Genomic DNA, 23278 nt, shown 5'->3' with positions numbered 1-23278 from the left:
ATTGAACTTTGAACCAGAATTCTGTCTTCCAGCATAAGGGCTAAGGGATAGTTCACCCCACCAGGCACCAGGCTTCCACATTGTGCTGGTGAAACCCTAGGAGTCTTCCCTTTGGAGAGGCCAAGTTTTCTCCCATCACCACCCATGGGGTCTTTTTGTGGCTTCCAATAATGAAAGAACTATTCCCCCAAGAACTACAAAGGCCTCAAATATCCACATTAGCTCCAACTTCATGGCAGCATAGCCTTTGCCCATGGGCCAATTTGGTTAGTTCATTCCCCCTCCCAAAGAATGTGTCCCACGCTGTGATGAGAACAGTGGTGCAAAGCATTCCTTTGCACATCCCATCAGTTTCTAATTTGGTTGCTGACCCACCACGTGCCACATGTCAGTCTGTTAATAATGAAGCATCCACAAAGGCTTTTGTGTGTATGGGGGATGGAAAGAAAGGTCCTGTGATCCAGCATCTGTTCTAGCCCAGGCTCACTTGCTCACTGATTCTGGGGAAACGTTCTAGCCCTAAATTCATAGCTCACCAGGGTGGTGTCAGTTGGAGCTTCAATTATACAGCATATCTGAAAATCAGCCCTTTATTTTTCCTTCTAAACATGGGCGTGATAAAATTACTACTTAGATTGGTTAGTAGTAATTACCAAGTTAGATTGGTGTTTCTCAATCACTGGGACACAGTCTCTGGGAGATGGGTTACAAAAGGCAATCAGGGTGGGTCACCAATTGTTGGAAGTTTTCCTGCAATCTAAAGCAAAGAAAATCTTTCCCTCTCAGATCATGTATTCTCTGTTATCCTCTCTAAACATGTCAACGAATAAACTGGATAGGGTTTTACCATGCTTACCCCTTAGACATTGTTATCTCTTATTTTATAATACATTTAAGTGGTTTGGGAACATTTTTAGGGTTTGAATAAGAGTTTGCCACTCTGAAAAGGCTGAGGAACAGAGAGATGGACACTAATACAATGCCTAGTAAAACAGATGTTTACCATATGTGGTATCTATTTGTCAATGGAAGTGAAGAATGGAGCTCTTTTGGACTGATCAGTTCCTGCAGTAACCCATTTTATTATGACCATAAAACTGGAGCTAACAAAATTATTGTACTATAGTGATTTGCTAGGAACATCTAACTTTCATTTGTTTTCAACCTCCACGCCATTTTGGCTTCTAACATTCCCAATTTAAATGGTTGCTGTCTAGGGCTGCCAACTTTCTAATCACACAACACTGAAAATCCTGCCCGTTTCTTCTCCAGGATCCCACCCCCACTCGCTCCATCCCCCTCCCTCCATTCCTCACTCTCCCCCATCCTGTCACTTTTATTGAGCTGGGGTTGGGGACTGGGAGGTGTGGGTTCTGGATGGTGATGCGGGCTCTGAGGTGGGGCCCGGGATAAGGAGTTTGAGGTTCAGATGGGGGGCTCAGGGCTGCCAGGGCACTGAAGTGAGAGGGAGTTTGAGTTTGTGAGGAGAATCTAGGCTGCAGCAGAAGGTTGGGTGCAGGAGGAGATTGGAGAACAGGGTTTCCAGTGGCACTTACAGTGGCCCCCAGAAGTGGTCACCAGGTCCCTGCAATCCCATGGCATAGGGTGCGTGGTCAGGGAAACTTCCCATAAGCACACAAGGGTGGTGAATAGGGATATTAAATTTAGTTTAATCAAGTAATCGACCATCGACTAGTCAATAAGCAGGGAACCCCAGCTGGGTTAGCTCCTGGCCCTGGGAGCTAACCCTGGTGTGCCTCGGCCTTTTAAATGTATAAGAGCCTGCTAGCTCTTAATACGTTTAAAAATCAGAAGCACAGCAGGGGGACCCAGCGCGAGCTGTCCCAGCTCACGCTCCCCTCTCCCCCCTCCCCCTCGCCCTCCTCCTCCCTTTCCCCACTGCACTTCTGATTTTTAAATGTATTAAGAGCCAGCAAGATCTTAATAAATTTAAAAATTAGAGGTGCAGCATCTGGGACTGGGTGCGAACCGGGGATCAGCTGATTCCCAGCTCATGCCTGGTCCCCACTACCCTGCTGTCTCCCCTGCCCACCATGGAGATGGAGCTGGGGGGAACCTGCTTTTCAGCCAGCTGCCCCCAGCACTGGCTCTTGCTTCCCGTCTTGCTGCCTCTGATAGAGGCAGCAAGGTGGAGGAAGCAACTAGTCAAGGGACTAGTTAACTGTCTGATAAGCTTTTGCTTATCAGATAGCTGAATAGTCACATCCCTTGCGGTGAACAGAGCCTTCCTGAGCAGGGACCTGTAGGTCTGTTCTGGGAGCCATGCACAGCCCGGTCAGAAGGAAATCTGCCTTTCCCCCTGGGCCCCTGCTGTGCTGCTGACCATACTTTTAATAGTCCAGTCAGCTATGCCAAACAGAGTTGCCAGGGTCCTTTTGGATGGGGTGTTCTGGTCACAAACCAGACATCTGGTAAACCTATTGTTGTCATCATCTGAGTTAAGGATGAAAAGTGATCTGCAGGCTTAGAATCATAAAAGAATTAGAGATGGGAAGGATCAGTTGGAGTCTCTTGTTTTGCTTTGATTGGTTAGTAAACTGCAATATGAATCAAAACATGTGCTACCAAATGAGTCTGGTTTACCTGCTCTGAATCTCCTGTATTTTGAAGGCTTACCCATTACCAACACTGTTATGTTGTGGAGAATATTTTTTCCAGTGCCTGTATGTTGAATGTGTAATTCTGTGGTTCTGGGATGCCACACTCTTGAATGAAAGGACTGAGAAGAGATATTAGTTCTTGTAGTAGTTTTTTCTACTGGCTAACTATGTGTAAATTACCTAGAATTTTTCTTCATTTTCATATCTGTAAAATGGAGCTAGTAATACCCACCTTTCTTTGATATCTTCCAATGAAGGAGTCTTATAGTTGATAAATATTATTATTAAATTATGTGCACTTAAGTTGAATCCAGTTTTATATTTTTTAATGATAAAACTTGCATCACTTATCTTGGGAGACTGTTCTACAATATAACAGACCTCACTGTTTAAAAAAATGTTTTTGATAGCCTAACTTTTCTGTGTTAATTTGTTCAGCCACTCTAAAGAGCTGCTCTCTTGTTAGTATCTGCAACCTTGAAATAATCAGAAGCTGTTGTCATGGCCACATCCCTCTTAGTTATCATTCTCTCAGCCATAGTGTACATATTTTGTTCTTTTAAATCTTTCTTCCTAAGTTTATACTTCTTTATAAGTCTTGTCTTAAGGATGCCAGCAATGTGTGTTATTTTAATTTTGCACTGCAGCAAAGATTTAAAATAAAATTACCACACAAATACCAAATTTTAGAACTTGCTATGACTGGGTAATATGCATGAATGATTATTTTTCACAAGTAAAAAGTTGCTAAAATCTTCAGCAGAGCTTCATTAATGTACCTGTAAGTGTCCAAACACTGCTCTGCATGCCCCCAAACGAGTGAAAATTGGATAATAAACAGTGAATGCAAGTAGGTCCATTTGAGTGTGCAATTGCCTTATTTGCCTATACAAAACATGCTTATTTTAGTGATGCCTCAAAGGAGAGCTTCTGAAAATGTAATATGGACGTACGTTTATTTTTAAATTGATGCTGCATATGTCAGGTTACAATGAAATATGGCTGGAATCCTTAAAGAGGGACTTTCTTTCTGGAGAAAACTTGCAAATATATTAGACTGAAATATAAATTATTTTAATCTTCCCATGTTTTAGATTTATTTCCTTACATTTATTGCTAATGAGCAAAGACATTTGTTTTTTTCAATGAGGGCTTTTTGCCCTTCTGCTGTGAAGTCACAATGCTGCATTTCTGGCAGGATTATTACTTTACTGCTGGGCTCTGGGGAAGAAACCCTTTCTTAAAATACAATATCCTTAAATAATAGCAAAGGGAACATAGAAATTAATGGCCAAGTGAATTTCTTTTTGTTTAAATGTTCTCTCTTTTCAAGTTTGCTTCAGTGTGAATGTCCCTCTTTTAAGGTAAGGCCTTCAGTATGGGAAAAATGTCAAGGTAGGTCCATTTTTAGGCCTTGAGGTAGCCTTTCAGTCTCATAATATATCTCCATTCAGTCATTCTGGTGCATGGCAAGCAACATTTAGCAGAGGGAAATGGAACGGGCTATACTGCATGCTTTTGCATGAAGTGTTGTTATTGCTTAGATCAAATATTGGATAGTGGGCTTAAATCCTCTGACACTCATGTACCATTGTTAAAACACTAATGCATTATATACTCCCCACTCTCCCTCTGTCCTTTCAGGATTCTTTAACTGAGGAGCTCTTTTATCAGTGTACAATGCTGGTGTACAAATAAAGATTTGGGGACATTAAAGATTTTATACCTATCAAAGTTTTTTTAAAAAGCTGATAAATTTATCTGTTAAAAGCTGATAAATTTATCTGATCTAGGCTATGTCTAGACTGCAGGGTTTTTTCGAAAAAAGTAGCCTTTTTTTGAAAAAACTTCACCTGCGTCTAGACTGCAGCTGTGTTCTTTCGAAATTAAATTGAAAGAACGCGGCTTTCTTTCGACGACGGCACTCCTCATTTCATGAGGAAGAATGCCTTTTTTCGAAAGTGCTCTTTCGAAAAAAGGCATTCTTGAATGCAAACAGGGCTTTTTCAAAAGAGAGCATCCAGACTGCCTGGGTGCTCTCTTTCGAAAAAGCGGCTCACTTTTTTGAAAGAAGAGGTTGCAATCTAGACGCTCTCTTTCAAAAGAGGCTTGTAGTCTAGACGTACCCTTAGAGAGACTGAGGGGAAAATGGAGGGGAAACCATCTTTAGGCTTTATCTATGGGTAGCCAACATTTGTTGGCATCTAGCCCCGTGGTCCCCCACCCAGTGCCTGCGGGCGCCATGGTGCCTGCCGGGCCCTTTATGTGTGCCCGTGGAGCAATCTGGGCTGGCCCCTCCCCCGGGCGTGCGGCAGGTGCCAGCCCCGGGCGCATGGCTGGCCCAGGCCCCGCCGCGTGTGCCGGTGCCGACCCTGACCCCCGCCCCTGGGTGCGCCGTGCGTGCCCTTGTCGGCCCTGGCGCTGGCCCTGGCCCCGCCCATGGGGGCGCCACGCGTGCCCGCACCGGCCCCGGCCACGCAGAACCTGGGCAGCCCCTGCCTGGGATCGCAGCACATGCTGGTGCCGACCTCGGGCGTGCGGCGCATGCTTGGCCCCGCCCCCAGTCACGTGGCCTGTGAGTGGCCCCGCCCCCGTACGTGCAGCGCGTGAGCGGCCCCGCCCCCAGTCACCCGGCAGCCCCAAAACGTTGGGGACCACTGATCTAGCCAGTTCTTATTTCTGGTGTGACCCAAGATATACAGGAACCAAGATGTAAAATAGATATTATAGGTGAGAGTTAAATGTGTAAGGGCAGTCAGATGGCTCTAAGATAAAACACCTCCCTCCCAAATCACTGGTTTAAATCTCTTGCATGTGTACAGTGATTGAAAATGATAGATGGTGAAATGATTTGGTAATCTGAGTTAAACTCCCAGAGGACAGCTGCCACCACCTCGAAAGCACTGTCATAATCGGCAACATCAACAAAATTGGTCTGGGAACCGAGTGACTTGAAGATCAAAGATGTCACTGTGGTTACTTCAGGAGAGGACTGACGCATATTAGAAAGGGTATGCTGAGAACCTTGTGCTGTGACTATCTGTTCCTTTAGTAGACAAGAGGAGTTCAGTCTTCAAGACGAAATAATCTGGAACCTTGTTTTTAGCCACATTATTCTTTCAGAATTGAGGGTTAAATCTTTTTAGTACCCTGAAGTATAGGGTAAGAAGTAGATCATAAAATTCAAGCAAAATCATGTTTTAAAGGACTCCACTGTTCCTTGGTGAACAAAGGTACTTTTTCCCTGGAGTTGCCCATTCGTTTGTCCTTCCCTCTCTCCCCCCCCCCCCCCCTCCGATCTTATTCTCTTGCGTGTCAGAGTCTGGGACAGCTCTCTCTGGCTTTGATACCACAACACCATAGAAAACTACTCTGCAGCACTGAAGTTTTCCAAATATTTATAAGTTAAAACAATTATTATTATGCTTCTTTTGATTCTGTTTAAAGGGCCCAATAATATTTCTTTCCTTTTGCATATTCCTAATCTTGTAATATTAAAATATTGTCATTCTGAATTATTAAATTCATTTTATTTCTACATTTAACTTTCTCATCACTTTATATTTCCAACTATAGTTGGACAGAGTATAGACAGAGTAGAAGACAGTGTCAACTCTCAGCATTGCAGCCATGGAAATGCTTCTGATAAGAGAGATGAAGTGTTTACTAGTGGCATTTGCTTTGGAGTTGTTTGATAATATTTTTTGCCCTTGCAGTTTGTTAAGCCACAGAAGGCAGAATAATTATTTAATGTACATTAAATTAAAAACATGAAAGGTTGTATTAATGGCCCAAGCAAGCATCAAGTTGTTATTTTTCAGATGGTCGTACTTAAGACTTGTGATGTGTTTAAGAAATTATGGGGATATATTGGAAGGCTAACTGAAGATTATTTTGGGATAAAGTACATTCTAGGTCTTAATTACACTTAATTGCAAAGCTGCAGCTGCATTGGTAGTAGCAGTTACAAGACATAGAAGCTCCAGGATAGACAGGGTTTGTGTGGCAGTCAGAGTTTTCACTATTTTGCTGGCAAGATCTACTCTGAGGAAGGTTAGATAAGACAGTAGAATAGATTCCAGTGTCCTGTTTACACTATGGTGGGAGATGTGAAGGGACAGAGGGAATAATATAACAGTATGACAGGGTCAAGTCAAGAAAGCAGCAGAAAAAAGGTATATTACCCACAGGCTGAACAAGTCCCTCAGAGACCATGTCCACACTGGAGGCACTATCATTGACAGTGTGAGCAGTGCACTGGGGGTATGTATCCCTCAGTGTCAGTGTTGCGGGAAAGTGAAGCTGATTGCTCTGCATCTTGAGAATCCCTTACAAGTTCTCTCACAGCCATCTCAGCTGTCAGAAGCAGTATCAAGAGTAGCTCTGTGAGCTCTCCATGCTGAGGAATGTCAAAGCAGCACAGTGTCTGTTCCACTTCCCCTGAAGGAGCAGTCTGCCTGCTGCTGTATTCCAATGCAGGGCAGATCAGGAGCATTCCAATGATTTGTTCTTTGTTTATTCCCCAAACAGAGCCGCTCACCCAGTTGTCAGATACTTTCTGAAGCTTTGAAAGGGGAGGGGTATATGGCTGCAAGGCAACAGACATCAAAACACTGAGCACAGCCATCAAGGATACTGGCGGAATCCATTCTGTCAGCAAAACAAATAGCAGTGTCTACACGGGCTCTTTGTCAACAATAAAGGGAACATTAAAGAAAAGTCTCTCGTGGGGTGGAAGTTTTTTGTCACCAAAACTAGGTGTTCTTTTCTGAACAAAAATCACATTGCTGTGTGTACATGTACACTGTTTTGTCACCAAAAGGCAGTTTTTGGTGAAAAAACTTGGTATAGACAAGGCCCAAGTCAGCCATAGTTGGGAGGCATACTGTTTACCCCACTACCACATGGTAAAAACTACAGTCTCCATTATGATTTTATAACATGACGACTATCACGTGTGTTATCTCACTGGAAAAATAAACACCCCTCTCCCCCCAAAAAAACCCTTGGTTTCCAGTTGTGCCATAGCCTTAGTAGTAAACTAATGCCACAACATGGTGATAGTGATACTGGAGTGAGATGGATAATTCACTATACAATGATCATCAAAGGTCAAATGGAATTTTTGTGTGTACACACAAGAGTGAGAGCTTTTGAGCAGTTTTAATACAGTTTCATGAGTATTTAGTAAATTCTTACTCTCTTTTAGATGGCTAGGGTATTCCCCTTCACTTTTGGTTGCATAATGTTCCATTTCAGAAGCAGTTACAGTTTGCCAGAGGACTAAGTTATCCTTTTTTAAATGCAAAATTCTGCAAGGTTGAGTGATACTAAAGAGAGGTTTGTGTATTGGTAACTAATGTTTGAATTGCATAATGCAGCCTGTGTTAAATACTTGAATTTCATGCACTGCTGGCTAGTAACACTTTTAATAAAAGCCATTTTCTTTTCACTTTTTATTTGTTCCCAGTAAAATTTGAAATGATTTTTCCGCATTACACGCAAAAACAATTAGGGAACAGATTTCAGATTAAAAGCAAAGGATGTTAGCATATTCATAAAAACTGGGTACAGTACTTTGCTTCAAAACCCTTCCCTGGTGATAACCTTTAGTTGAAGTTATTGTGACAATGATTGTTTAAGAATTATGTGCTTGATTCTTACAGCCCTCCCACATGAAAAAAATCAAGTGAATGACTGAAAGGTCTTAATAGTCTGTTAATTGCCAAAGACCATATATTTTATATTTTTTACTTCCCCAAAAAAGATTTTAACAAATATTTTGGTTATAGAAGCAAATTGGATTCTCTACAAATGCAGATAGATTGTAAAAACATCAGAGTATTCAACAGAAAGCTGAGCTTGTGTTTTTCACCTAGTTTCTCAATATTCATAGTGAATCTTCCATATATGTAGAATGAGTGAAATGTGAAAATAACTGCTTCTTTACAGCTATTCCCAGTCTTTTTGAAACCACTTTGCATTGGTGAAAGGAGGTTAACAGATTGGTGTAAAGTGATCCTCTGCCTGTACTGTGGTTTTTGTTGTTACACAAAAGAAAGGTGAATGAGAGGCCATTGATATGTGAGGTTAGCCACAGTACCTTGTACTTTTGCACTGATCTGTTTGATGTCTGTAGCTTCCATTATTCTTAAATCATCTGAAAATGCTACTGATGTGAAGATAATCAGAAAACATGGGCAATACTGACTTACTGGGTCTTGGCTATTCTTTTCTTAGAGTTATTGAATCAAACTCTGGAGTCCATACTAATTCTCACTCAGGCAAAATTCTCACTGGAATCAGCCAGGTACTTTCCATTGGGACCTCAAGGCAGGTGGCACTGATGTTAAGAAAGATTTAGTTCCTGGATGGTTCACTGTTCTCTGATAGTTAATAGAAAAAGGCTGAGATCAGAAAAGAAAAGGCTCTGTCCAATATTCTAAAGGATTGTCTTTTGTGCCAATTTATTGATATACTTATCTGAAAAAGAAGTTATGATCCTATGATTTGGTCTATCGTAAATGATCAAGGGTTCAATTATATAAAGTTCTCAGGCTCATTTCCCATCAGTCAATATAACCACACCCAACCTTTGCCTCCAAAAAATTGTAACCCAATCATTCCATGTTACTTTCTCTCTGTGAATACCAGGAATCTGGATATGATCCTTTTACATTACACAAAAGTATAGTATACACTGAATAGTATAGCTGTTTTTGTTCCACCCATTCCTGTTGCACTGATGACATGTGCTCCTGTGGCCATATACTGGACACTGTAGGGGGTAGCTCCAAATTCAGTCCATACAACAGCACTGAAAAGGTTTCATGCTATACATCCTCAAAAGAGCTGCAAACTTGAGAAATGGACTATGCCCTGAGAAACTTTGGAGGAATAAAATATCGCTGTTGACAGAAATCTGCACTGGGGTTAGAGGAAATGTGCTGCTAAAAGAGATGATGGTGATCAAGCAGATGGCACTCTTCCTATCTTTTCAAGGTAGAAGAGGCACTGTGCTTCTGGAAGTGACCATCTTTCTGGTGAGCTGTAAAACCAAGGATCTGACCACCTGTGATCATTAAAGTCACAAGGTCACATTAGAATTGAGGTGTTAAAGCTGGGCACCCAGTCAGATTCAAAATGGTTGGCTGCTTTATGCCCCTGTGCAGTTTCAGCAGGGTATAGCTGTGATAGGTTAGATCACAGAAGACCCTTGGGGCTGATCACACCACCGATACCCACGTTCCTCCTCTCTGGGTCTCCCCAGCATCCTGTCCTGCTGGGACAGAGGCTCTGGTCTCTTCTAGCCAAGGCACAGAGTTGGGTTTACCACCCCCTTGCAGAGCAACACAGATGCTGAATTAATTCAGCTCCAGGGCTCAGCTCTAAGGGCTCTGCATCCAGGAAACCAACTGCCAACAGGGACCAAAACCCCAAACAAATGCATCTTGCACTGTCAGAATTTTACACAGAGAAAGCTCATAAGATCAGGCTTCTTTACCAATGAAAGAGGTGACTGTTATTTAACCTGGGCTTGACAATAAACAAAAGTGATTTTGTTACGTACAAAAAGTCAGATTTAAGTCATCGCAAGTGAAAACAGTCAGATCAAAGTAAGTTGCTAAATTAAAATAGACAAAAAATGCCAGCTAACCCTAATCCACTAAGAAATTGACTTCATGCAAATTCTTGCCCTAACCAGTTGTTCTAAACATGTCTTTCACAAGCTAAGCAGCCTCCTAGCTTGGGCCTGATCCTTCCCCCTGTCCAGTCTTAGATGTTTCCAGCAAGCATCTTAGGTGGTAAGAAGGGCATCTGGTAACAGGCAACTGCTCCCATTGTTTGGTTCCCTCCTTACCTCTCTTTTGCTTAAGGCAGGAATTCTTTGTGTTCAGTTTAAACTTTTCTCACCTTGAGTGGGAAAGTATAAGATCCAAAATTAGTTTCAGCATCAGGTGGCCTGGCCACATGTCTTTGTAGGACCAACCACAGTTTGGACTTACAGGAAAAAGAAAACAAAACTATTTCTAGGTTGTTGACTTGATCATTGAGCCATTATGCTTCTGGAGCATCAGGAATGTCCCCCATTAGCACATTTAGAATTATATACAGATCCACACTTCCTATTTCTAACTTCACATACAGGAATGAAACATGCACAAAAATAGGAAATACAGATCCCGTGGATTACATCCTTTAAAATGGCATGTCGCATGATCTGTTTTGCATAAAGCATCATAGAATTATGCATTCTCATGCTCATATGCCTATTTTCATAAAGCATGAGGGGGTGTGTGATAATAGTATCCTTTAGTTTCCATCAGAAACTGCTTTGTAGTTGCATTGTCTCTTATTCATTAGTACAGTTCACTTGGGTTAGACACCACTGTTCAAACAACCCAGAAGAAATTCACGTTCTGAAACCAAGTGGACTTTCTCTGTGACATCTGTTGTATTGGAAGTCAGTTTGTATGGAGAGCTGTGTTCCACCTGGGCTTCTGTGCTGAAGCCTGATTTATATTCTATACAACCTGCCAATTCCTCTGACTTCCAGTACTTTCCTGGCTTTGCTGCCTTGGGAGTTCCCCTGAGAAAGTCCCACTGTTGCCAACTCTCGAGATATTATCAGAATGCTGTGATAATTGGTGTCTTAAAGCTTTGGCTCCTGGAGTCATATGATTGTATGATTTTAATTCAATCATGAGGTTTTTTTGTAGCTCTATACATGAAGTGTGAATGCCTAGGATTGGCTCTACTGGGATCCCATTCCCTTTGTATACTTTTTGGTTACAACTATATTGCAGGCAAGGATGGGATTCCCACCTTGCATACACGAGTTTGTGTGAGTTCTTATCAGGGTAATTTGAGTATAAATTGAAGTGTAGCACGGTATCAGCAATAGTGGTAGCATGGCTTGGATATGACAATTATGTACCACAGTACATAAACCATGCCACTGCTGCCACTACTTACAATTTATCTAGTGCAGGGGTGGGGAACCTAAGGCTCGGAAGCCAGATACGGCCCCCAGCGTGCCTGAATCCAGCCCCTGAGGCTCTGTGCTCCTCCCTCAGCATTCAGGAGCCTGCACTGCACTCCAGTCTCCCCACCATTCCCCCCTAGGATGGAGCACACAAAATCTACTATCCTGAGCCCCGGTAGGCTCTGATGTGCCAGGGGAATGTAGGAGTGTCTTTCTTCTTCTCAGTTAGGGTTCATGTCAGTGGTTTGGTTTTCTTTCTCCCAACATGGCCATTGCTATCCTGCTGCTCAGGCTAAGGCTCTAGCTTAGCCCTACTGCTCCCTGCCTGCCACTGATGCCGGAACTCCACAGCCAGAGATAGAGCTCTGCAGTCATGGCTGGAGCTCCGTGGCTGCCACTGCCATCCCCAAGCTCTATGGCTGCGTCTGCTGCCCCAAGTTCCACGACTGGGGCCGTAGCTACTCAGCTGCCATTGCCAACTGCCTTCTATGCTGGCTGTCCCTCCACACCCTGGCTCCTGGCTGAGTCTCTGTGCCCCCCCCGCCACTCCTGCCCTGTGGCCCGACCTCCCTATACCTGAGCTCTGTGGTCCAGGAACATCCATGATCCTGAAAGACCATGGATGTTACCAGACCAGAGTGTCCCAGTGAAGGGAGGTACAACCTGTATATACCTGCAGAAATTCCATTATCAGGTAGGAGGATTTATGCATGTTATTCACTGCCCATTACAGATCCTGTAGTGCCTTCATTTTAAGTAGGGAAATTATTTTGCTATGACAGATAAATTATATAAAATCCATGCAGCCAAAATAGATTATGCTAGTTACATTTTGCAGATATGTCAGTTATGTCAAATAAAGAAAAATAGTTTGTAATGAATCAGTAGAGCTGATCATCTAAACACGTTGATGAGTATATCCTCTCATTAGTATTAGCAAGAGTTATAGCTATATACTGAAAGCAGATACATATATTGGTTTTGGTATACACATCTCTTTAGAATATGATTTGATAGTACATTGTAATTTGTGTTGTTGCTATATTTCTGGTATCTTAATCTCAAAACCATCCATATTTGATTTTAAGATTGATTAAAAAAAAGTTTTAAAATGGCATTTTTGCCTCCATTGAATCAAGTTTGATTAAGCTGTAACTCTTCTGAAAGAATAGGTCTAAACAAAAAAAAAAGCCTATTCCTTTCAATGACACTATGCATATGTCAATATGACTGCATTCATGTGGAATGCAAGAACACTGAAGAGTTCAAGAAATTTCAAATTTCCATGTTATTTCTATGTGAGTAGAGACTGGCCATAATCACTATCATTTGGTTGTTCAATGATCTGTTTGAAAAAAGTTGGTGTTTTTAGTCCAGCCCCTATTTGGTAGATATCTAAATCACAACAGTGCTGCCAAGAAAAGACCAAGGACTAAATGTCTGTGGAGGTCTTAGAATGAATTCCCAGCTATAATAAACTCAGTGGGAGCTTTGCCACTGATTTCATTAGGCCCAGGATTTCAGCTCTAGAGCTGATTTATCCAGATCAAATTAGCAGGGCAGCGTGGGAAAACTGAATTGCCTGTGCTGAGCCTCCAAGGTGCTCAGTTTAGGATCTGTCATGAGTTCTAGAAGAAGTTTGTCTTGTGAAAAAGACAGTTCACTTTAAACCTCTCAAGTGTGAGGCCATTAAGACCATGTAAAAATGTAAGACTAGGAAATGTCATGCTGCTTACCATGCCATTTCTTTTATAATGACTCAATCTCAGCTTCCTGCTTTCTCATATCACCACCCCTTCACTCTCCAGAAACCAGCAGGGCTCTCTGAGCTCCCTATGGTATTTGCTTCTGAGGCCTCCCTTTGTAGCTTTTCCCATAGTATCATTATTCCTTGTGTTAAAGTAGCTTTTCTTTATCATTTCAGAAAGTTCTGCTTATTTCAGTCTCTCCCCCATAAAGTAGTTTTTCTTTTTAATGGTTTTAGTTTGTTGCTTTATCATTCATTTGCCTTTTTTATACTTTCCTCCTCAGAAAACCAAAAGGGACGTAAATAACTTTGATCAAGACTTTACACGAGAAGAGCCAGTATTAACGCTAGTGGATGAGACAATTATAAAGCAAATCAATCAAGAAGAATTTAAAGGGTTCTCTTATTTTGGAGAGGAACTACTGCCATAGTCAGCCATGGACTGCCAGATGAATGCTGTCGCAAGAAGTGGTCCTAAGAAGATCCTCCAGTTATTGAGACTCAATAGACCAAGAACTACTTCTTTTACCATGAGCCCTTGTCCCCATTTAACTATATATTTATTTTTTCCTTGCATCTTCTGCTCTGAAGGCACTCTTATTTTCTGACTCTCAAACAATGCAAAACAATTTTGTATCAGAAACTGTAGATGTAACACACTGCCGTGCTTTTGCAGTTTGCAACCTTTCTGTTACACATAAGGTATCCCAGAAAGGACAAATTTTGCATCTTTTTATGAACCAAAAGAGCCATACTGTTTTAAAATTGATTTAGCAGGTTTTATTTCTCATCCTACAACATTACATAATTGCCATGCACCTTTAATTAAAAGAGCCATTTCTTCTTCACCGATGATTACAATGAAGGTTTGTACTCAAATGTGAAGAAGACAATTATACAAAAATTTGTGGTAACTGAAAGTCTACTTTCTTGGATGTGCAATTATTGATCATGTGTGCTTTAACTTACTAGGTTACAAGCATAATGTAAAACTATCCACCAAAAAAGACATAGCTAATTTTTTATTAATATTAGTTAGAAATAAAAAGGATCATGAAGATAATGTAATAAAAAGTTGTTTAAAATAGGCAATCAGATACTTTATAGACAGGTATTAAAGGGCTAACATATAAGAATTAATCAGTTCTCCAAAAGCCTATTATAGCTTTAATGAAGCTACATAAGGTTTACTACAAATTTGACAGGTAATGGGGTAAAACATTACTTTTCTTTCTTAGTAAAAGTTTGTACCCAAAACAAACATGCCATTGATGGATTGTAATGGCAGGCATGGAGGTGTTTTAAATTACAATTTTCTAAAAAGAAAAAATAATGTTTTAGTCCATTGTATTCAATCTGAATGATACCAACTCTTCTTAATTAGATGTATGTATTTTTCACAGCAGTGTGTTACTTTTGCACACTTTTACAAAACCATAGTACTACTGTTTTAATGTTTAAAATCTAATATGAAATCTGTGCTATTAAAACACAAAGCAAGCTTAACATGGATTATGTGAAAGTGTGTTGAAAGACTGAAGATCAAACTTTGAAAAACTGACATTATTGAAAGATGTAAATTGATTTTCTTGTGTATCAGTTGAAATGGTAACTCATGTGGACAATATTACTAATGTGAAGTTACCTCCTGTACATATGCTAACAGTGTTATGTACTTATATTTCCAGAAGTACCCTGTGTTTTTGTGTCCCTGTATTGCTGAGGTAATTTTATTATATATTTTACTGGACTGAGTGAGCAGTTAATGGAATCCATTTTAATTGTTGTGCATGGATTTCCAGCTGCACAAAAAATATATATACTTGTTACTGGCAAAGTGGCACTTAAGAAGCTTTTTTTGCCTTTTGTACAGGTGAGATTTTGTATATAAGTGTTTGCTGCAAGGCCTGTGGAATTCATTGAATATAGAGATATCAACTGCTGCATGTTCAGGCATATTATAAAAACTTTAGTCTATGAAAGAATAATTATAATAATGTCCATGTGCAATACTCTGTATGTGTATTGGTTCAAGTTACTGTCAGAGATGAGGTTGTTTTTGTTATAAAAGATGTAGACATATATTAAGCTATACTAAATCTCTTTTATAGTTCTCTTCAACTCTATGATATGATAGAGCTAGGAAAGAGAAAGGAATGTTACAAATCGTGGTGGACAACGTGCGAGTCGTTGGCTTTAAGAGATAAATTGTGATCTCAAGCAAATGAGTGAGTTTGTGTCAATTATGCATCTGGCTGCTTATAGCCTTTGTTACTGATGACAACATTCAGTTCCATTTTGTTTTTTTAAAAACTCAGGTGTAATTATTATTATATATAAATATATATATATTCTTATGATGATTTCAAAATATTATGCTATATCAATTCATGTGTTGTCTGGCCTACAGGTGTAATAATGAATCAAACCTTTAGATTAATTTAATTTATCTTCAGTAAATTTATGTACTGGGAAAAGACTAGCTTCTGGAGTTGAGTACAAGCACAGAAACATCTTAATGAGTACATCATCTCATTTTTTTAAAGGAAACTGTTGCAACATTGCCCATATATTTTCATGCATCACTACTGGCTCTGTGTTGTTTTCACCACATTTAGCTTTTGGCAAGAACTGACAGTGCTAAATGGTTCTTTTACACAGGTGTATAAACTAGCTATGAAGAAAAACAATTGCATAGTGCACTACTGTTTGTAAAATTAGAGGCCTTTATACAAAATTATTAGCATTTGATTTTAGGGAGTAAGTATATTCCACAAAACTATTGTGAGCAAACTGTTTAGATCACTCCTGTTTTTAGCATGAAAATCATCAACAAACATTTCTATTACAAGAGGCCTTGGCACCTGCATTTTTTCTAAGGATGCTAAGTGAAAAGTCAAGAAAGTAAAGTTTTTTCATGGGCAGATGTTTCTTCAATACAAGTAAACAGATCTTCTGTATGGGGTTTACATTAGGAGGTTTGTCTGTTACCTTGAACATTTTTTAAAGATAATTCTTAAAAATGGACATGCTGTTACATTTCTGTATAATCTTTCCTGTTTTTTGTTTTTTGTTTTTTTGTAAAATGGGTGCAAAATGCCAAAAAAGAGGAATCCACTGTTTCTTATTTTCCCCTAATAGATTTTATAAAAAAATTACGGAAAAATATTTCAGAGTGAAAAATAATGAATTCTCTCCAAAAAGCTAAAAAATTACCTCTTTTTAAATAGAAAATGTATTCAGTTTTCGGGTTAGGGTTTTTGGTTTTTTTGGAGGGTGGATCTGAGATTTTATTTGTACAGGATTTCTTTTTCTTATGGGTGTAATTTGAATTTCTTGCCATCATTAGTGTTATTTCATTGTAAACATTATTACTGTGCCAAATGTACTGTATACAAAAGGATGTGAATGTGTATTGTTTCAGAACCTAATAAATACAATGATGTTAAATCTTTATTTTTTTAAAGTTTTTCATGAACATTTCCAATGGAAGAAGAAAACGTTCTTGACCAGGCTGAAGAAAGAGTACCTTTTTCATTATGTGTAATATAAAAAGCTGGGGTTTTTTGTTTGTTTGTTTTTTGTTTTGTTTTGGGTTGGTTTTTATGGGGGGACAATTGGTACAGGGGTATTTGAGAAATAAGGGTCTGATCCTAACTAGTACTGAGCACCCTCAATTCCCACAAGTCTCACCAGCATGCTGGGTTGGGCAGTAAGGCCCCAGTCCAGCAGAGCACTCAAACATGAGCAGGTGAGAAGCGGTTAGCTTTAATTAGATTACTTATGTTTTTAACATTACGTATTTTTAAATAATATTATGAATTGGGGTTTAAGAATCTGCTTGAAAATTCTTGTTGTTGTTTAATTTGGTCCTTTAAAATTTTACCACCTGCAAAGTATAAAAGTTGTAAAAGGGGATTGTATTAATATACATGAATGTTTAATAAATGGTCTTGATGTGCATTAAATATAGTTAAATAGTTTGTCAGCCTAGAAAAGGCGCTTGCAGGGTAAATGGCAAAGTCTAAGCTAAAGCTCATTCCCACCGTGTGTACAAATGTTCAGCCTTGCTCATGGCAGCTGCCTGCTTATTGTCTTTGGCTGGGAGGTTTCCAATCCCCTCTGACCTACAACAAATTTTAGCTAGCTTTAAAAGAGCACAACCCTTATTTTTCATTCATATATCTCTTCTCTAAGGGTATGTCTACACTACCCCGCTAGTTCGAACTAGCGGGGTAATGTAGGCATACCGCAATTGCAAATGAAGCCCGGGATTTGAATTTCCCGGGCTTCATTTGCGTAAGTGGGGCACCACCATTTTTAAATCCCCGCTCGTTCGAACCCCGTGCCGCGCGACTACACGCGGCACGAACTAGGTAGTTCGAACTAGGCTTCCTAGTTCGAATTACCGTTACTCCTCATTCCACGAGGAGTAACGGTAGTTCGAACTAGGAAGCCTAGTTCGAACTACCTAGTTCGTGCCGCGTGTAGCCGCGCGGCAAGGGGTTCGAACGAGCGGGGATTTAAAAATGGCGGCGCCCTGCTTATGCAAATGAAGCCCGGGAAATTCAAATCCTGGGCTTCATTTGCAATTGCGGTATGCCTACATTACCCTGCTAGTTCGAACTAGTGGGGTAGTGTAGACATACCCTATCTCCCTTCAGCTTTCACTGATCACTCCAGTTTATCCCTCACACTCAGCCCCCTCAGTTCAACTGAGCCTCAGTGACCTCAATGAACACACCAGAACCCCCATCCCCACCCCATGTTGATGGCTTTCCAGGTATATTAATTAACAAAGGTCATACCATAACTCATTTGGGTAGCTAACCAGTCATCAAGTAATTTGATATTCTGGATATACATTTGGAAGAACGTCTTGTCTTTACAAGAGAGACTTCTGAATGTGTCAGTTTTTCCTCATTAAGCATTAAATGGAAAGGTTTAAATACGTAGGTGCATGCAGCCAATTTTCTACTAATACTTATCTGGGTAGTAATAACAATGAGCACATGCTTAAAAAGACCTAGCAACCAGGTTTTGCATGACTGCAAATTCACCAACATTCATTTGGTTCTGTGTCTTATAATACAAATTAATCTGTTACATTTTGCGGTGTTTGCTGTGATGCAAACAATGTGCTAGTTACCAATGAAAGGGTGATAAATTATATGTCATATAACCAGTTAGTGCAAATCACCATCAATTTGCCAGGCATGCTTGTTCAAGACAGTTGTCTGTAATGAGGCAAATGGACAATGGATACAGGTAGTCCCCGGGTTACATGAATCCGACTTACATCGGATCCCTACTTACAAATGGGGTGAGGCAACCCCGCACTAGCTGCTTCCCCCCAGCAGACCAGGGAGACGCGAAGCTAGCGTCCCGTCCCCCCAGCAGACCAGGAAAACGTGGAGCGGCTTTTCTCAGCAGACACCTCAGCTTGAGAATAAAGGACTGAGGGAAGTGAGGTGTGGGAGAATAAAACTGAGCTCTGGAGAAATGTTTGGCTAGAGTTTCCCCTACAATATGTACCAGTTCCGACTTACATACAAATTCAACTTAAGAACAAATCTACAGTCCCTATCTTGTACGTAACCCGGGGACTGCCTGTATAAGTTTGGGAAAATGTTTTCATTTTATAGTTTTTGGGAAGAGCTGGTTTTGAAAATTTTCATGGCATATTTTTCCTCACATTTTCCCTTTTTCCCTCTTACAATCTCTTTTTCCTCAACTTAAAAAAGGAGAAAGATTTTGGTTTTCATCAAAAAGTTCAAAAATCTTGAAAAACAAAACTTGTTTGCAAAATTTGGAAGGCATTTCCCAACAACAGTAGCCCTGGATAACTGTACTAATGGGAGTGAAGCAAAGCAGTCAGGAGGCAGCATGGAAACACTAGCGATGTTAAAATTCTTTTATTTTGGTAAATGTGTACCCACTGAAATTTGCAGAAGGTACACATTTACACGCGTCAGGGGGTGAAGGGAAGCAACTCCACAAGAGCCAGCTTGCATCCCCATCCTGCCATGCTGCTACCTACGTGTCAGGGGCAGCAGCACAGGAGGGCAGGCGAAACCTCTATGCGTGGGAAGATGGCTTTTAAGCTGGCTCCCTGCGAGCACTGGCTGCCACCTGCACTCCCCTGCCTCACTGCTGCCTCTGATACAGAGGAAGCAGGGGGAGAGATTGTGTGTAATCGTGAAGGTTTCCCAATGAGCCCAGGCTTATTAACTGTTTGCTTATTTACACTGTGAAATCCCTAGGAAGCACAGGGCTTTTGTCTTCTAGAGCCTGCAGATCTCAGGTGTTCCATCAGCAGCCAGGTCCATCTGCACAGATGTTCTTTTTAATATGCCTAAAAGTAAACCATTGTGCGATATTTGAGTATTTTCATATTATGTCATTTGAAATTATGCAAAGGCTTGGGTCAAGAGTTTGTCACTGTTAAATTAATCAATTAAATAAAATAAAGCCTGATATTTCTGGCAATAAATAGCTGTTGATCCACCTTGGAGGAGCCTGCATTACAAGAGATGGTTAATGGCCATGCTTTGAGATCCTTTTGAAGGAAAGGTGATGCATAAATGCAATTTAGTTACACTCTATTTCGAATGCTACCAAAATTTCATTTCTAGCAAAAACCAATGGCAAATTCTGTTTTTAGGGTGCAGCCTTTAACTCATGTCTCTCTATTAGGCACCAAACAGGTTGGTTGGGTTTTTTTCCTCCAAACAAAAACTCCATTTTCTTTTGGAGTAAAGAGATAGAAGCCCAGTCTTGCATAGCTGATAGCAAGAACATGTGCCAGCAAGTATGGTAATAAAAGCTGTGATGCTTGCTTGAGGCTACAGAGTATGATCCAGGCTCTGCCACGATCTCCAAACAAAAACCAAAGGTCTAATATAACAGTTTCTAGGTGTTTGGGAACTTCCTGTTCTTGCTTAATATCGAAAGCTCTTTTTCTGTCTCTGTGCCTAGAATACAGCCAACAGGACTCAGAACCATGGAGAGAGATGGAAGGAGGGACCCAGGATATTCAATAACAGCAGATAATCTGTGCTATTATCTACATAGTAAGATATCAGGAATGTCTGTGTCACTCCAAAGCCTAAAATGTCTGTTGAGGCAATGTGAAATGATGATAGCTTAAGCATGCTTGAGTACTCTTTATAAGCAGAATAACACCAACTTGAATCAGCACTGAGTTTCACCATCTGTAACCATCTAAATTTAAGTTCTCAGCCATTTTTATTTTAAAAATTGCATCTGCGTAATGAACAGATGCAGTAAGGCATGTGTCTATGCCACACCAGGGGACCTAGATTATTGTGACATCACAGGTAACTCAATCAATCTCTATCCTTATTTACAGGTAATTTTCATGCAGCAATTTCATTGGTTCTATGAGGGAGCCTAAACAGCTGGTGGATTATTTGATTCAACGCAACCTCCCTCCACTCAGTAACTCCGAACACATATAGTCCCCTCACCACAGCACATGTCCTGCATGCTACACCTGCACAATCAACACAAGTCATAAAGAAGACACATAAATAAATAGAACCGTTCACACAACCAACATACACATGGGATTTGTGGTCTGACTTGCCAAATTTTAAGTTTTCAGTCAGTTTTTACACATTGAGCATTTTTTAATGTTTTCATTTTTAAAGTGAATTTGAAGGAAAATTCAAACAAACCATTCTTTCAGTTCAAAAAAATCAAAGTTTTATATAGACTATGTCAGAACAAAATATTTCATATTTGAGGGGGAAGGTTGGAGGAGAGGTTTGCATTTTTCATGGCAAAATATTTCTTCCAAAAATGTCATCCAGAACAACATATGCTTAGTCTTTGGTGATTAAAACATACACACACAGCTAGTAACAAGAAACATTTGTGCCAGATCTCTGCAGTATACTGATACAAACACATGGAAATCTCACCCAAAACCTACAAGCAACATCCCGAATCTCTCACTACTAATCAACACATGATCAGTAATAATAAATCTCATTGCTTTTTTACCTTGGCCTCTGAGAAAACTCTATGCTTTTTTGCCTCTTTCTTCATAGACAAAGTCAGCTCCCAGACTGCTGCACTGGGCAACACTGTATGGGGAGATGAGCAGTCCAAAATGGAGAAAGAACTAGTTAAGAAATATTTAGAAAAGTTGGACATATACAAAAATGTGGGGCCGAATCTAATGCCTCTGAGGATGCTGAGGGAGATAGCTGATGTGATTGTAGTGCCATTGGCCATTATCTTTGAAAGCTTGTGGCAATTAGGGAGGTCCTGGACAACTGGAAAAGGCAAATGTAGTGCCCATCTTTTAAAAAAGGGATAAGGAAGAATCCAGGGAACAACAGACCAGTCTGCCTCAGCTCAGTTCCTGGAAAAATCATGGAGGGGATCCTTAAGGAATCCCATCTTGAAGCACTTGAAAAGGGGAAAGTGATCAGGAATAGTCAACATGGATTCACCAAGGGCAAGTCATGGCTGACCAACCTAAATGCCTTCTAGGATGAGGTAACTGGCTCTGTGGATGTGGGGAAAGCAGTGGATATGCTATACCTTGACTTTAGCAAAGTTTTTGATACGGTCTCCCACAGTATTCTTGCCAGCAAGCTAAAGAAGTATGGATTGGATAAATGGATTGTAAGGTAGATAGAAAGCTGGCTAGCTCATCGGGCTCAATGGGTAGTGATCAACGGCTCCATGTCTGGTTGGTGGTCGGTATCAAACGAAATGTCTCAGGAGTCAGTTATCGGGTTGGTTTTGTTCAACATCTTTATTAATGACCTGGATGACTTTTTGATGTATAGGCTATTGCATATATAGGAGTAGCTTCCTTAGACCAGTGTTTCCCAAATGGTGTTCCAGGGAACCCCAGGGTTCCATGAAGTGAAAATAAGGGTTCTGCAAGAAAATTCCTTTATAATAACATTTTATTATTTAAAAATAATAATTAATATTTAAGCATTTATGAATTTTATTTAAAACAATTTTAATTTGTGTTGATCTCATGACCTTGTTTAACATTTGTTTATTATTATCCTTACTTATTGGGGTCTACTTTTTCAGCTCCATAAAGAAGACTGTTATTAGGGGTTCCACAAAATTATTTTGAGTTTAAAAGGGTTCCGTGGCCAAATAAAATTGGAAAACACTGCCTTAGACCATTACTTCCGCTAGGCTAATTCAAAGCTCTTTTCCATTTCCTGCCAAAAAGCTGTCCAGATTATTATGGTTGAGCCAATACTAAATATTATTATATTTTATGTGGCTGAAATTGCTTATTTCCCCATTCCATAACCACATTGACTTTTGTACTACTGTGGTTTTTATGTGTGTTTTCTGACACCTAGGGCTGTGTCTACACTGGCGCGATCTTGCGCAAAAGCAGCCGCTCTTGCGCAAAAACTTGTTGCCTGTCTACACTGGCCACGTGTTCTTGCGCAAGTAAACTGATGTTTTAATGTATGAAATCAGGGCTTCTTGCGCCAGAACTCAGACATTCCCACTCAGGAATAAGCCTTTTTGCGCAATTGTTCTTGCGCAAGAGGACAGTGTAGACAGGCAACATGAATTTCTTGTGCAAGAAAGCCCTATCATTAAAATGGCCATCAGAGCTTTCTTGCGCAAGAGATCATCTACACTGGCATGGATGCTCGTGCGCAAAAGCACCTCTTGCGGAAAAGCACATGCCAGTGTAGACGCTCTCTTCTGGAAGAGTTTTTGCAGAACTCTTTCGCAAAAGATTTTTTGTGTGAGAACGCGCCAGTATAGACGTAGCGCTAGATTATAAGATCTCTGAGCATCATTACCAGTATACCTATGTTCAGAGCCTAGTACAATGGAGCTCCGAGTTTTGGCTGGTGTGCCTAAGAGTATTGTGCTATGATGATGGGTTGGACCAGGGTC

At 40.4% G+C, this 23278-nt stretch overlaps 1 protein-coding gene across 3 annotated transcripts in view; it reads left to right on the top strand.

Annotated features, from left to right (window-relative positions):
* Window positions 1–17012, top strand: part of PRKCE (protein kinase C epsilon) — a 464741-nt gene extending 447729 nt beyond the window's left edge. For 2 of the 3 annotated variants that reach the window (XM_075925412.1, XM_025185851.2), the window contains one exon: window positions 13639–17012. In XM_075925412.1, the coding sequence (XP_075781527.1) occupies window positions 13639–13785 (147 nt within the window). In that variant the 3' untranslated portion in view covers window positions 13786–17012. The remainder of the gene's footprint in view (window positions 1–13638) is intronic. The other variant, XM_006125476.4, reaches the window with a different exon arrangement.
* The last annotated feature ends 6266 nt before the right edge of the window (window positions 17013–23278 follow it).

This window comes from Pelodiscus sinensis, chromosome 3, assembly GCF_049634645.1.
Source record: "Pelodiscus sinensis isolate JC-2024 chromosome 3, ASM4963464v1, whole genome shotgun sequence".
Lineage (NCBI taxonomy): Eukaryota > Metazoa > Chordata > Testudines > Trionychidae > Pelodiscus > Pelodiscus sinensis.
Note: the sequence above shows the minus strand (reverse complement) of the source record. Positions and strands in the feature narration are given on the sequence as shown.